This window comes from Neurospora hispaniola (assembly GCF_033458365.1).
Source record: "Neurospora hispaniola strain FGSC 10403 chromosome Unknown B0T23scaffold_5, whole genome shotgun sequence".
Taxonomy (NCBI): Eukaryota; Fungi; Ascomycota; class Sordariomycetes; order Sordariales; family Sordariaceae; genus Neurospora; species Neurospora hispaniola.
Window position 1 is genome coordinate 3126862 of NW_026944410.1, and position 14899 is coordinate 3141760.

Below are 14899 nucleotides of genomic sequence, written 5' to 3' on the forward strand. Positions count from 1 at the left end.
CTACTCACTCTCGAGGTACTCCTCTTCTCCCACATTGTGGATGCAACAGATGGAGACCTTGACAACTTGGAGCAATACCAGGTTGAGTTAAGGGCTGTTTATCGCCCATAGTTCATTTCAACTAAATAATATCTTTCGTAACCCATGCGCAAGTGATGGCTTCGTTAACCACATTGAGGAAAATTCCAACGACCAGCACGGGGGGAAAAGGGAAGAAAGGGGTAGTAGTAGTAATAACAACAAAAAGGAAAGGCTGGAAGACGAGCATCCTTTCCCCCTCCCCAAAAGCCCAAAAAATAGAGAGAAAAAGAAAAACAGACCATCCCATCGGCGACCGTGATGTAATAAGACTGGGCAGGATCCGTCCGTACTTTTCCCCCGATGCTGCTCTTCATTGTTCATCATAAGCCTCCCATTGCTTCATGTCAGACATATGTGACGCCGTTCTTGGTTCGGCACCCTGTTGTACTCTGCTGCACCCTGCACCTCAACCCTTCAGGGCCACTCGGTTCCCGGCCCGGAGAATCAAGCACCTCCTAACAGCAGCCAGACTTCGCCTGGGGGTCGTTCGCGGTCTGACTGAGCGAGATGCTCTGGCCAGACAGGTTTTGGTGTCCCTCGTTGGACCCGCTAGGGCCGTTATCGAAGTTCTTGGTCGACACGATCTTGTAGATTTCTAGATAAATGATCGCATGTTAGCGGTAAGCTCGCGCCACAGCAGCGGCTGTAGGCTTTGGGCAAACGTTACCAGTCAAAATGTTTTGGAACGCGAGCTCGACGTTTGTGGCGTCGAGAGCCGAAGTCTCGATAAAGGATAAGTGGTTTTCCTCTGCGATTCTCTCAGTCAGTCATCCTGGCGATACGGCTTTCCCGAGCGACAATGTCGTCATTGCTGTGACGCGCAAACGTACCGGCAAACTTTTTGGCGTCCTCCGTGGGCACGGCTCTCAGATGCCGCAAATCGCTCTTGTTACCCACGAGCATGATGACAATGTTCTGGTCGGCATGGTCGCGCAGTTCCTTCAGCCATCGGTTCACGTTCTCAAACGTCACGCCCTTGCTGATATCGTAGACGAGGAGGGCGCCGACAGCACCGCGGTAGTAGGCAGAGGTGATGGCGCGATAACGTTCCTGGCCAGCAGTATCCCAAATCTGTGCCTTGATTGTCTTGGAGTCGACCTGAATGGATCTGGTGGCAAACTCGACGCCGATGGTGGACTTGGAGTCGAGGTTGAACTCGTTACGGGTGAATCGACTGAGAAGGTTGGACTTTCCGACGCCCGAGTCTCCGATGAGGACCACTGGTAGCGGGATCTGCAGTCAGTAACTGATTGGCCGCCGCCGCCGTCATCGCATCGTCGCGACTGCTTCGGAGCTTCTGGGGAGGGGTATGCTTGCGGTACCTTTGAAGAGAAACTGTGACAGTCACAGGCTGGTCAGCGCAAGCGGGCGGAATAAAGGGGGCACGTCCTAACAAGGATATCGAATCGACGCAAGATGGATGATAGGCAGGCGGACGGCAAGAAAGAGAAGGCGGGCTTACATCGTACTCGTCGTTGGCCATGGTTGCGGTGTGTGATGACAGAGGTGCTGGAGGCAGAGGGTATGCTGGAATTCGCAGAGCTGGCGATGGGCTGAGGCAATGTCTGGCAAGTGGTTGTCGCGTTGATAGTTGTACTGTATGCAGACAAAGTCAAGGGCAATGCGATGTATGTGAGTTCGGGTTCGATCAGTGGTGGTGTCCAGGAGAGGCAGGGCCAAGGAGGGCGGTGCGGCTCCCCTCGAGTGGGTCCGAGTTTTTAGCTAAGGTAACCAAGTGCAGCCAGCCAGAGGGTGCTGCAGTGCCCCTGAAGGGAACGAACGAATGAATGGAATGCGCCTGAAGTCACATTTGCAGTGAGCCACGGCCCCCTCCATGGGCGGGTGAAGAGACCGGGCTGTCAATGGACGCGGGCTAGACGGCGTAATATTGGAGGGTCAAAGAGCTGCGACAGTAGCGTTAACGGTGGACTAAGTCTAATGCCCGAGCCTGTCCTGGTGCGGACAGCGGTGGGCCAACAATCCAGGGATCGCGGACGGCTTTGTCTAGGTACCTACCTCTACTATCCCAGGACAATGGAGATGACCGTTTTGTTTGGGCCAGTAAGGTGGTGGTTGGGTGTCACGGGCACTGGAAGCTCTTTCAGGTATCAAGCGCCATTCAGGCTACCATGGAAGTACCTTTGAGGTCTTTACCTAGGTAGGTCTCCTTTCCTCGAGGTTTTCTTGCGGCAGTCAGTCAAGATGACGCGCCCCGAGGAAGAGACGAGACATGGACGACATCGAGTTATTGACCTTTGGCAATTCCACACATCCGCCGGCATTGCGGTGGCCATGCTCTGGAATACATTAACTTGATGTGTTCTAAGAAAACCCATAAACCCTTTTATGGCTTATCCTTTGTGCTACTGCCCTCTCTTTCCCATTTCCACTTCCTCGTATGCGCTCTTCCCAATCCCTCCTGTCTATGACATTCAATGAGCTGCCAGCCCCCCCTTGGGACCTCCACTTACGCCCTTTTACTAGGTATCGACTTGTTACTTCGATACCAGCTGTCTTCTCCCGTCTTCCTACCTTAGCCAAGACCACAGCTAGGTAGATGGAATGGCCGAAAAGGGTTCGTACATACCTAGTACACAGCTTACTTTCACGTGCATAGACTTGGGCACGAACGGATAGCATAGACGTACGGAATCCACATAAGCGTAATGGTCCAAACACAGTAACCATCCAGGGATTGGCATGGTCTCTGTCTCTAATCTTTGGTTAAATATCTTTATTCTTTTCTTCCAAATCCAACTATATTGACAGCAATAACGGCGCTTAGTGTGCTCATTCGCTTGCAACCAACCAAGCACATTCTTATCCCTAGAGCAGATCTAATGCATTATTGTTCCCACACTCAATCGCCTGTGCAGTCTTGGCAAGAGGTGTGTGTGCGTGCACACACACATACACACCGCACTTCTGTATTGCACAACTTCGTTAAAATTCATTATTTTACAATAATTTCTATATTAATTTGAAGCCATTTTAACGTATAAAGTAATTATAATACTAGTAATTAATTAAATCTATCGCAATAATACCTTCTAAGATAATCCTCAATTTAAAACCCGCCGGTATAAAACGATTCCGTATTCGAAGTAGCGCGTTAGTAATCTACTTCGACGAAGATTAAAATTAAAAAGATCCTAGCCTAATAATTCTATAATATACCTCCTCCCGCCCTAAAAAGAAGAATTGTAAAGCCGAATAATTTATTAAAATTATCCCTAAAATTATTCTACTTAAGAAGAAGGCTATTCCTATTAAAATTACCGTTAAGAAGACTATTATTAAGATTACTATTAAGAAAGGGAAGGCTACTACGCTAAAGCTAGTCCTAATCCCAATCCTAGAGCCGCTATTATTCCCCCCTAAATTTACAATACTTATTAAGATTTTTAATAGCGAAGAGGATACTAGCGACAATAATAAAATTAAATAATAATTCCCCGTCTGCTTTACCCCTAAGAAGCGGGCTTTTAATATTTTATTTTATTTATTAGGCGATAATAATAGCGAGGTAGCCTCCCCGATTAAGCTAATTACTTCGGCGCTACCGGCCTAACCCTACGTTGCCCGTAAGCCGGTTATTATAGTATTACTGCCGCTATGTTCTAAATACCTTAATTCGATATAAGTCTAATTTAATATAGTCGGTTTATATATTACTACTAATTGTACTAAATTATTTATTATCGAAGAATATAATTTATTTAGAAAGGTTAAAGTTAAGTAAAATAACGGCGAGCTTTATAAGTAGCGGTTTAGGACGATATTATTTAATAAGATCCTATATATATAGCGAAATTATATAGAAGATATTATTAGTAATAATATAATTGTAGGGATAAAGTAGTTAGTCTCTTTATATAACGTTATATATATTACTGTTATTTATGATAACTGTTGCGCCCGGGTTATTATATATAATAAGATTATTCTTAGGAAGGATTTTTATAATAAGTATAATAATATTAAGTACGAAACCGTTATAAAGTCGTACTTCTACTATATTAGCTAGTACTATTATTTTACTATATTATTTAAATTTCAGTTAACCAACCCGCCCGTTAGTAAAATCCTAATTACCCTATCCTCCTATAGTAGTATATTTTTTACTTTTACCCCTTCTTGTAGTTTAATTAATCCTTTTATTACCCTAACCCTACGAACGGTCGATACGCTATTATTACGAAGGTTATGGACTCTAATTGGTATTGAGAAGTTTAAGCGTATTATAATAAATACTATACTAGTAGAAGTTAAGAAGAATCTAGAGGAGGATTAGTAGTGAGAGGAGCGTACGAGGGTAAAGCTATGTGGTATTATATATTAGGAGTTGGTATAAGTATAGGCGTATAGTCTTAGCTATAAGTATAAGAATTATAATAAGGCTATTAAATATTAAATATATTACGTTATAGATAGGAATATAACTTATTATAATTTTAATATTAAAAATATAAATAAGTAGGTACGCGCTATATTGCTAAGGAAGGTTACGGTAGTTAATCTACTATTTAAATTAGTATGAGATATATTAGGTAATAAAGTAGTAGCCGCTTTTAGTATTGGCGATAGTAGTAGTAAATATAGGGGAGGAGGTAATAATTTACTAGTTAATATTAATATTATTAATAATATTAATAACGGTAATAATAGTACTAATATAAAGATTATAAATAGTTTACTATAAGCTACGTTAAGGAGGGACGATTTTAGAAGTTTATATTAACTATACCCTCCTTCCCTATATCTATTATACCCGCTACTATACTAATATTTCCCTCTCTATTTTTAATATCCCTAAATCCAGTTACCTTATACCGCTGGTAGCTTTATTACTAATTTAATAATTGCTAGCGGTTATAATTATAATATAGTAGGCGCTCTCCCCTTACCGGGCAAAACGGTAATTATTAATTTATATACGCTATTAGAGTATTTTACTACTGTATTTTATAGGTACCCGACTAATTATAAAATTCTTGCTACTAGGCGCGCTAATATTAATACTAACCCTTCTCCTATTTCTATAGCGATTACAATCTTTATTTAGTTATTAGTACTATTATTAATTGTATTGCTATTAATAGCGGGCGAGGAGGATGAGGGTAAGGAGATTAGAGATTCCTTAGTGGAGGTTAGAGAATTCTCTATACTACGTCCGTCTATACTTTCGATTCTCGGTTTTTATTCGTTACTACCACCCCCCGCCCCGCTTAGTCGGCTAATTAAAGAGATTATTACCGAATTCTTTAAAGCGTTCTATAAGTATTACTATATTAAATTATTAATTAAAATAGTACTAATATATAGAGTTTTAGTCGTTTTGAAGAATAAATTCCGGAATAAGAAGGCGCTGCCCGATATATTCGTACTTAGAGAGTAGCCGGTAGAATAATTTATAAGGTTAGAGTTTAATTATAATTTCTATACGGTATTTAGGAATAGTATTAAAGACTTCTTTAAAATTGAGTATACGGTACTAGTAATATAGTTAAACTATAGTAAATATACCCTCTAACCCCTATTACTATAATTTAATTAATTAGTATGTATTTTAGACCTGCAATTTAATATTATATTCGAGTACAGCGTTGCTAGAGCTTTTATTTCTATAGTAGGTAGTACTATTATTAGCGGTCCTAGTAAGTAATAATAATATTATAAATTAATTTATAGTAAAAGAGGGGGGTTTTTAGTATTTTAGTATTATTATATAGATAAATACGATTTCTAGTACTTTTAGTACTTCTAGTATTTCTGGCATTTCTAGCATTTTTAATATATAATTTAATTTAATATATATAAATCTATCTCTCCCTTCCATACTCTCTACCGCCGTTTAAATATAGTACCCGTCTTTCTATACTCAACTAGCTCGTTAATATATAATTCGCTATACTCTTTATTAATATTATTAAATTAATTTATTATTAGTTTTACATTTTTAAAATAATTATAGATTTATTATATTCTATGCCCCACATCCTATATTAATCGTTTAAGAAATGTAGTAAAATTGTCGTTTAATATTTTATTACTACTTTTATTACGATACACCCTTTTGAATTACCGCTTGAAATCGCTAAAATATACTTCGATAGGGTTGAATTCGGAAGAGTATAGTAATAGATACTATAATAGAACCCCCTTCTAATTATATACGTATTGGAGTTCGGTACGGGAATATTAACTAATATTATTTATTATTAAAATATTATTACAATTGGGAAATAGATTTATTTTAAGAAGTAGGCATTTTACTATTTAATTCTAGACCCTAACCGAATCCGTTATACCTTTAAATACTAATATATTAAGTAGCCTATTTATTATAATAATTAGGAGGAAGTAATATTACGTACTATATACGAATTTACTTAATATTATTGTAATAGCACCGCAGGGTACCTAACTAGTACAATGAACGCTATTCCTTTAGTTTATATTAAATTTATTATAGAATATAAATATTTTTATAATAAATAAAGAGATTTTTAATATTTATTCGGCTATTAATATAGGGGATTATTATAATACTTTTATATAGAATCGCTTCTTCTTCTACTTCTCCTATCGAAGGTACTACTGTATAATTTCGGTTGAAATATATATATTATATTCGTTAATTAGAAAGGTATAGATTTCGTCGAAGTATAAATCGGGTTTTAATACAAGGAGGTTTATAATTTCCTATACAATATTAATTATAATTAATAAAATATAGGGAGTAATATAGTATATATTGTACTTTAAGCGCTTATATAGGAAGTTTTCTAGTATTTTAGGAAGTTCGTAACGGTAAAAATACTTTACTAATATCCGATAGAGTACGTTTATATTTCTACGTACTCTTTATATTTATATTAATAGTCTTAGCGATATTGTTGGAATATTTATTATTTACTAGTATTATTATTATTAATACCTTCTAGCGGGTATTAGGGTAGTGTACTATATTAATAACGGTTTAAAAGATAATGTAAATATTAAAATAGATAATTGTACGACGTAGAGTATTAAAATATCGATTTTTTATACTAGTTTTGGCTAGATTTCGATATTAAACGATCGAGTTGAGTCGTGTAAAGCGATGTTAAATGGCTAGATTTGTCAAATGCGGTGTGTGTGTGTGCGCGCACACACACCTCTTGCCAAGACTGCACAGGCGATTGAGTGTGGGAATGGTACACTACACAGCTGTAGCAGTGCTAAATCAAAAAGCCCAACGAAGCTGATTTCAACAACGAAGCATTGGATATACTTACCTTTAGGTAATGGCAACACCAAAGCTATCAGATGCTTCCACCTGGTTGACGACCTTCAGCCAACACCGCGGTCACTCTTGCAGTTTTCTTGTGCCAATGGCTCTTTCTTTGCACCTTCCCTATTCTGATACTATTAGATACCGTTCGTCTACCTCCACTGAATGGTACCTGACACTAGAGGTACCTCTACGGGAAATAGTGGGCCACTCAGTCTAAACCCCACCTTCACCACCACGTCCAGTCTCGTCTTTGTTCATCGCGTCCAAATTCCTTCCTCGTTTTTTTTCACAACTTTCCGTCTCCATGGGAAACCCCTTCTTCCAAACATCCATCTTCAGTCGTCCTAAAACATCGCCAGAAAAGGAGGTTCAGATCAGAAACACTTGTCCAAATACTGCGTTCTTCCAAGTCCGCCGGAGCACAAGGTACATGGCAATATTGTCGCCAATCATCATCTGAACGTCATTTTTTCGAGTTTACGCATTATGTAAACAATTGTCAGTTTACCGATCAAGCAACCTCACAACTTTCAGTCCCTCAACGGATATCTGATATTTTGTTGATATCATACCCCAGAAAACCATATCGAGTCATCGAAACTTTACAAAGTAGTGCCTCTACTTGGCAGCCATCCAGGCAACGCGAATAGCTACGTGGCTACCACCGCAAGGACGCTGAGTGACGGACATGGGAGCTATGAGCCCTCTGCTGCTTTGAACCTCGGCCTCGAAAGCTGTAAAGATTACCACTTGGCCGCCTGTTTTTCAATCCTGCCACTTTTTACAGTCCTCAAAAACCTCAACATGTTTAAAAATGTGGGCCGGAGAGTGTCGAAAGACTCGACTCACTCGACCCCTGCCGTCGAAGATGAGGATGACAACATATCTCTAGCTTCAACAGCGTCCGTGCAACACGACCCAGATGAAGAATTCGAGGTCGAGGATATCCTCCTCGAGGAACCAGACGATGATGGCCAACAAGTCTATCTAGTCAAGTGGGAACGCTACCCGCTAGAACAATGCACTTGGGAGCCCGAGGACAACCTGGGTGACGAACTCATAGAGATGTGGAGGGAGAAGCAACTGAGGCAGGAGGCCGGAGAGGAAGAGCCATTTGATGTGCGAGAGTTCCGTGCAGCCGTCAACAGGGCTAAGAAGGCAAAGGCCGACCGTCATCGCCGTCGCAACGCGAAGCGGCGAAAACTGGGTCTCCCGTTGACCGAGCCCTTCGATAGCTCAAGCTCGGAATCAGACCTAGACATTGTCAAGGCCGAGTCCTCTGATGAATCCAGTGATGAAGCTTTGGAGCAAGAGGAACCCGTCTCCACGGACGATCGGGAACCACGCTCGGCTCAAGAGAGTGGTGCACGCCCGCAATCAGAGCAAAAGCCCAAGCAAAAGATATTCAAAGGCATCGCTCAACCTGTACCCAAATCGGCCAAGACTGCCGCCACTACACGAGAATCGACCTTTCTCGAGCCCAAACCTAAAGCCTCTTCAAAATCCAGTTCCAAAGCCCCTGAAAGGCCTTCCCCGCCGCAACCGTCGTCCTCCAAGCCTCGACCTGAGCGGAATTTTGTATTGACAACTGGCTACCAAGGAACTGCGAGGAAGCCAGTGGATAAAGCGCGACCTAGTACTCCAAACGGGTTGACTAGGCCACTGCCCCAATCAACCCGTACCGCTCCTCCAATTGCGTCTCGACCTACGTCTGCTGGCGTCCGAAAGCCTCTGACTGCCAAAAGAACGGCCGTTAAGAAGATGGTCAGCGTCAATATCTTTGCAGCAGGCAAAGTTAGAAAACCCCGACAGAAGTTGGAGAAGGCTATGTCAGACCCAACCAAAGATCCAAAGCAGTTTAAAATGCTTAGTCAACGCCGGTGGGCTGAGAAGAAGAGCAGGGATACAGAGGATCGTCCTCCCGATCTATCGACAGCAAATATTCAACTCTTCAACATCAGACAGATCCCAACAGAAAGGAAGATCTCGCTAAGCACAACCGCGTCATCAAGCATGCCTATTCTGGCCCCAGGTGGTCAAATGACTAGGACACAGGTCGACATAGAAGCCGAGAACACAGCCGGGCTTGAGCTCAGCTCGGACGAACCGGCACCCGTGAACAGCCAGGAACTGTCTATTCGACCCAGGGATCCGCCCAGAAGGAAGTCTGCTTTGACAAAATCAAAACCCGATGGAGGACAACCTAAGGAGCGCAAATCCGTCCGCTTCGTGCCTGACCATGATGAGACCACAATTCCTCAGGAACGGGGACAGATAGATGTTGATGGGATGTTTGTTGAGCCTGTTCATACAACGCCAACTACGCCCACAAATTCGACGGCTCACCAGCGCATATCTAGTCCAGATCCGCCGCCTGCCACTGCTTCTGCCGGCGAGTCCGATGACGGGGTGCCGAGGGGAAATCTGAACAAAAGACTGCTGATCGCCGAGATCCCCCCGTTTGAGGTCACATTTCACGATGTGCCGCGAGATACCCATCAGTTGTGGGCTACACATTTCGGCAACCAAAAGTCGCTAGAGATTCGGCTAAGTTGTTTCGCTGAAACAGCAGTGGCAAAATTGAAGCCTCCCTTGTTCCAAAAGTGCCTGGCCAAAGGGCCTATAACGTCCGAGAACAAAGAAGCGATAGAGAAGCTTGCACGGCAGCTTAAGGCGCGACTGCTCGGTCTTTACTACTTGGGTCGGCATTACAACCTTCTCATTTATCCCACCAAATGTGAGCAGTGGCAAACTAAACCGTTTGGCCAGGAGGTAGCAACTGGCTTGACTGCAGCGCTCTGTTATACTATATTCTCATCAGATATTGACTGTGGAAATATGCTCCGACCGCTCAGTCTTCCTCTACATTTACCAGAAACGAATAGAAAGGCAGTGCCCACCAGGACGTGGCTGATGAGGAGACTGTACAAATTCGATTACAATCAGCTGTTACCAAGAAAGCCGGAGATTCCACAGATACACAAGTTCTTTCTCGCTTTCCCCGAGTCAGGAACTGGAAAAGCTACCCGGTCAGTCGTCTTTCAATGGCTGCGCTCTTCCAATCCCGCCTGTCACATATACATATCTAGTCAACCAGGCTCTTGGGATGCATTCAGAGCCAGCGTAGCCGAGTCATCTGGTGTTGTCATCATCCACGAAACGTTGATGTGGAGTCTTCGCCGGTTTCCAAAGCTTTCCGAGTACCTGGTCAAGAAATACGACGAGTATTGGTGCTTTACGGAGCCAACCGAAGCATACCCCTTATATCCGTCAATGTCCTTGCCGGAAAGCGTCCCCCCCGGGATTAGTCAACTGACGCGGATATTGCCATTCGGAACAGCAATTCTGCTCACACCCAGCTTTCTGGTATCCGAGCCTGAACACGCTCGTGAGTTTCTTGATTGGTTTCTCAGCCGCCAATCGAGTTCCACCTTTTACTATAGTCTGGTGACGGCCTCCAACATCCATGAATACCTTCAAGATTTGGCATTAGAATGCATCGATTCGCGCGAGAGATGGTGGAACGCGGGACCGAGCCTTGGGATGACTCCTATTGAAACCCAGTTCGAGATCAACTTGCGAGGACATAGCCTTGACGAATGTGATTCTAGGCTTCAAGCCGGCATCATTGCTTCTGAACTTCACAGAATACGCACCAGAAAGCTCGACTCCTCCGGTGGAATGGAGGAGGACCACAGCCCGCTCATCTATGCGGATCCGTCCATCGACCCAAATGACGAGCAAAGCCTAGTCAACTGGTTCGGCTGGTGGTCAACCCTGCGGGCTGATCAGTTCCGAAAGTTCCATGTTGTTGGATCGTGTACCAGTATTGGTTATCCAAACACCAAGAAGGGAATTCGGACGGTCCGCATTCCCAAATATCTTAAAACAACAATCAATGACCCAGACGCGGTAGCAGAGGTTGTGCAGGACGAAGCATCGCAGAATCTCCAGGTACCAGCACACGAACTGCCTCCCAGCAAGCCACCAAGTGCGGCGCGTAGTTTGGAGTTGACTGGCCCCTTCAAAAGCGATATACCAGGTTTAAGCAATGACCGTGGAGAGACTCTTAAAACATTCCTTTTCAGCAACTTTTGTAATTCCGGTCCGAAGCCCATAATGCGGTTTTACGGATATCCTGTGACGTGGGCTGATTCGGAGATGGCGAGATCCTACGGCGATTTGCTTCTCAAGCACAACAAGACGATCAGCGATTGGTTCAGTTATACATGGCCATTTGACAAAACCTTCAACACTTACATGGGCCTGTTTTATACCATTTCCGAGGAGTGGGATCCCCAGAAGCCTCCACAAAATCCGAATCCTAGGTGGCATCCTTGGCTTGCGATTTACAGGCCTGTCAATGCCGATATTTTCCCCTACCGACGGTGCGAGGTTATCATATGGGACCCCCTCGCGAGGAAGCGGTTTCCGGGCTCACAGGCACCGTTAGAAAGGGAGCTCACTTATATGCAACGGCGTGTCATTCAGTATGTCCGTGAGCACTGCGGAAATAAGAATAGGGGTACGTACCTCGACCAGGTTTGGCTCGGCGGGTTCAACTGCCCCAGTGAATGCGAATCTCCTTATCCGCTCGACATGGCGTTGAAATTCGCCAGAACAGTGATGCAAGATATCAGAGAACATCTTCCACCAGCGGAGCAGCGGTTGCCGGAAAAGGGTTTCAGGAAAGTTTTAAAGGAGCACCCGCCGGCGCTAGATACGATGAATGGCGGAGGTCTAGATAGCGACGACGACGTTCTCATGGATGTCGATAGCAACGGTGGCTGGGAAGACGAAGATGAAGATGTGCGCATCATCTTCCATCCACCTCGAGGCACCAAGCTCTCCCCTGGTTCCCGCTCAAAGTGCACCAACAGGCTCTACGAGGAGGCACGTCTCGCCAGGGCCAGGTCCTCTTCGGACCATATGGACTTCAAGTTCGTCCCAACGCTCAAGTGGTACGAGGATCAGGTCGCGGAGGGGCGCGGCTTTGAACACATTAACATCCAGTCGTGGCAAGACATCTTCAACATCTTCCAAGTAGGAAAGGCGAAGGGTAGCAAGGTGACGACAGCGGCGATCGCGGCGAAGGCTCCGCTGACGCGTGGAGACAGAGAAGGAGATGTTCAGATGACCGGCTAAGGAAGCGGCAAGTCGGAGACGTCAACTACTACGAGTACGTCCAACAAAAATTCGCAGCTGGTCGTACACAAAGGTGTGAGATTTATCCGCCCTAGGTGCCCGCATCGAGTTACGCCTTGGCATCTATCAAAAGAGAGCAAGATACAAGTAGTTCCCCAGGGCGAAGAGCGGCAGCGGGAGGGTGGTGGTGGATGTATGGCCGCAAGAGCAGGCGTTTCAAAAGCAAGGGCGGCTGGGGCGAGAGTCACGTTACAATCGTTAACAAAGTCTGACTTGAACGTTTCCTCCGTGTAACGAACATTTCTACAATAAGCTTGGTTCTGGGCAGTAGGTGGAGGATAGAGGTGGTGTTTTTGTACGCTTGAGACGATGGAACTTGTAAAAGTTACAGGAGAAGAATGGTCAGAATTTGTGTACTCAAAACATCAATATAGTTCGTTGTGTGGGGAGGCGTTCAGGACCACGAGTGTCAAATATGTAATTGCCTTATTGTTTCAGACACTCCAACACCACCAACCAGCCGATGTATATATAGTTGCCTTGAAATTCGGTACCCACCCAATTCTACTCCCTTCAACTTCCGCAACACAAGGAGTTATAACCAACTCTTTTCTTCACCCAAGACATAGTATCCCTCTGTCACCCCCTTGCCAGTCACACCCCTAACATCACTGCCCCCTAATTTTGCGGCGGAACACCAAACCGTTCAGCAAACGGATCATATCTCCAATCCATCACCGGCTCATGCTCTATCGCTCCAGCAATCAAATTTGCCATGCCCACTCCGTCCGGGTACATCTGCCTGACGAACTCGAAGGTCAAGTCCAAACCCGCCGTGACTCCTGACGAAGACCATACGTTACCATCAACCACCCATCGAGCCGGCGAGACCCTGTTTCATGACACTGTTAGCAAGCAGTTTATCTTCTCAAAAGCCCCAATACGACCAATCAAACCTAGAAAGACAAATGGACAAGTGACTTAAAAAAAGAAATCCCCCAATGGGAAAACATACCACTTAACCTTGTCTCCCAAAGCCGTCACCTCGCCCCAAACCATCTTATTCGTAGTCGCCCTCCGCCCATCCAGCACGCCCGCCCTCGCCGCCACCGCAGCACCAATACACACCGTCACCAGGTACTTATCCCTTTTTCCTCCTCCTTTTTGCTTGCTCCCAATCCCAAACTCCCCCACCATTCTCCTCAAAAAGTCCAGCTCCCGACCCTCTCCTTCCAAATCAGGACTGTACACCCCATCACCGCCGGGTACTATCAGGACATCCACGCTCTCCAGCACCTCGCGCATCTCTTCCCACTGCTGGTCCGTGGTGGGGATCGGATGGGTGGGGTTGAAGGTCGGGTAGAAACTGCTGTTCAGGGGGTTGTTGATGGGCGACGACGCTAGACTCGGGGCAGTGAGGACGGGTGCGAGACCGGAGGAGTATGGGGCTTGGAGGGAAAAGATGAGGAGACGTGTGGGGTGGAAGTGGCCGACGAATTGAAGGATTTCGATGGGTCCGTAGGCGTCGAGGATCTCGAAGGTGGGGAAGAGCAGGAGGGCGTAGGTTTTGGGGGTTGGGTAGGTGGTTGAGTTGCTGTTGGTGTTGTTGGCGGGGGTTGGGAAGGGGTTGGTGGGCTTTGGGTAGGGTTTGGGTAGGGATTTGAGGAGTTCTAGGTTGGATTTGTGGTGGGGGAGGATGGCGGCGGTGGTGAGGTGGAGGTGGAGGAGGGTGAGGATGGTGGTGAGGATGGAGAGGCGCATCTTGGCGGTTGGAAAACTGTCTGTTGATGTTGTCGTTGTCGTTGGTGTTGTCGTTGGTGTTTGGGGTAGTGGGATGGTTGATGGCTGTTGTTGACTTCTTGAAGCAGAAGATGGATGGGAGTAAGTGATGCTTATATGTCTTTTCTTGTTCTCGACAATCTCCACGCAAAACTGAAGGGCAGCTTGTATTCACCAGCTTCCATGTTCATTACTAGACCAGCTGGATAGGAGAGATTCTACGTACGGTGGACTTGATCTTTCCAAGGAACCACCAAGCTGCCACCATCTTCATGCATGTCAGTTCCTTCCGGCAAACGATTCGTCATGCATAGTCTTACAACCAGCTCAAATCTCCTCATGAGGTCTCACCTCCACACAGCGGTATACCTATCACGGTGGGTGCCAGGCGACGAGACTTGATGTTCATCTCTAGCAAACATTGACATGTGATGTTTGAGCAAGTTGTGATCCAAAGGGAGCAGTACTGACCAGTTAGTTACACAGAAACTACGCCGGTTTCCCAGGACAGTGTCCCATATGAAGTTGTCCCAAACTCCGATGTTCAACGGAATTAGACCTTGTCAGGCCGGCCCAAGCTCCGATGCTTAACGGGATTAGAACTTGTGCCAACCT

General features: G+C 45.0%; 4 protein-coding genes across 4 annotated transcripts; 1 reads left to right on the plus strand and 3 right to left on the minus strand.

The window, feature by feature from the left end:
* Positions 1 to 82: 82 nt before the first annotated feature.
* Positions 83 to 1738, minus strand: B0T23DRAFT_382859 (putative GTP-binding protein Drab11). The gene is made up of 5 exons (XM_062837358.1): positions 1544 to 1738; positions 1404 to 1416; positions 912 to 1301; positions 749 to 829; positions 83 to 676 (listed from the first exon to the last, which is right to left on the minus strand). The coding sequence occupies exons 1-5, from the start codon at positions 1562 to 1564 to the stop codon at positions 537 to 539; spliced, it is 645 nt and encodes a 214-aa protein (XP_062692137.1). The 5' UTR covers positions 1565 to 1738; the 3' UTR covers positions 83 to 536.
* A 271-nt stretch (positions 1739 to 2009) lies between these two features.
* On the minus strand, positions 2010 to 2833 carry B0T23DRAFT_382862 (uncharacterized protein). Its single transcript, XM_062837359.1, has one exon. The coding sequence runs from the start codon at positions 2767 to 2769 to the stop codon at positions 2404 to 2406; it is 366 nt and encodes a 121-aa protein (XP_062692138.1). The 5' UTR covers positions 2770 to 2833; the 3' UTR covers positions 2010 to 2403.
* A 5103-nt stretch (positions 2834 to 7936) lies between these two features.
* On the plus strand, positions 7937 to 12690 carry B0T23DRAFT_173877 (uncharacterized protein). The gene has a single exon (XM_062832960.1). It carries the CDS (start codon positions 8165 to 8167, stop codon positions 12503 to 12505), a length of 4341 nt encoding a protein of 1446 aa, XP_062692139.1. The 5' UTR covers positions 7937 to 8164; the 3' UTR covers positions 12506 to 12690.
* Positions 12691 to 13117: 427 nt separating this feature from the next.
* On the minus strand, positions 13118 to 14266 carry B0T23DRAFT_340709 (class I glutamine amidotransferase-like protein; the record flags this gene model as incomplete). The annotated part of the gene is made up of 3 exons (XM_062835884.1): positions 13118 to 13397; positions 13521 to 13652; positions 13692 to 14266. 3 exons carry the CDS (start codon positions 14264 to 14266, stop codon positions 13184 to 13186), a joined length of 921 nt encoding a protein of 306 aa, XP_062692140.1. The 3' UTR covers positions 13118 to 13183.
* Between the last annotated feature and the right edge of the window lie 633 nt (positions 14267 to 14899).

Excerpts from the sequence above, each read along its gene's own strand:
- B0T23DRAFT_382859 (XM_062837358.1), bottom strand. The coding sequence starts at position 1,564 with ATGGCCAACGACGAGTACGAT. Across the intron at positions 830-911 it reads GGACGCCAAAAAGTTTGCCG|AGGAAAACCACTTATCCTTT; the intron begins GTACGTTTGCGC and ends AGAGAATCGCAG. Across the intron at positions 677-748 it reads GTTCCAAAACATTTTGACTG|AAATCTACAAGATCGTGTCG; the intron begins GTAACGTTTGCC and ends TCATTTATCTAG.
- B0T23DRAFT_382862 (XM_062837359.1), bottom strand. The coding sequence starts at position 2,769 with ATGGTTACTGTGTTTGGACCATTACGCTTATGTGGATTCCGTACGTCT.
- B0T23DRAFT_173877 (XM_062832960.1), top strand. The coding sequence starts at position 8,165 with ATGTTTAAAAATGTGGGCCGGAGAGTGTCGAAAGACTCGACTCACTCG.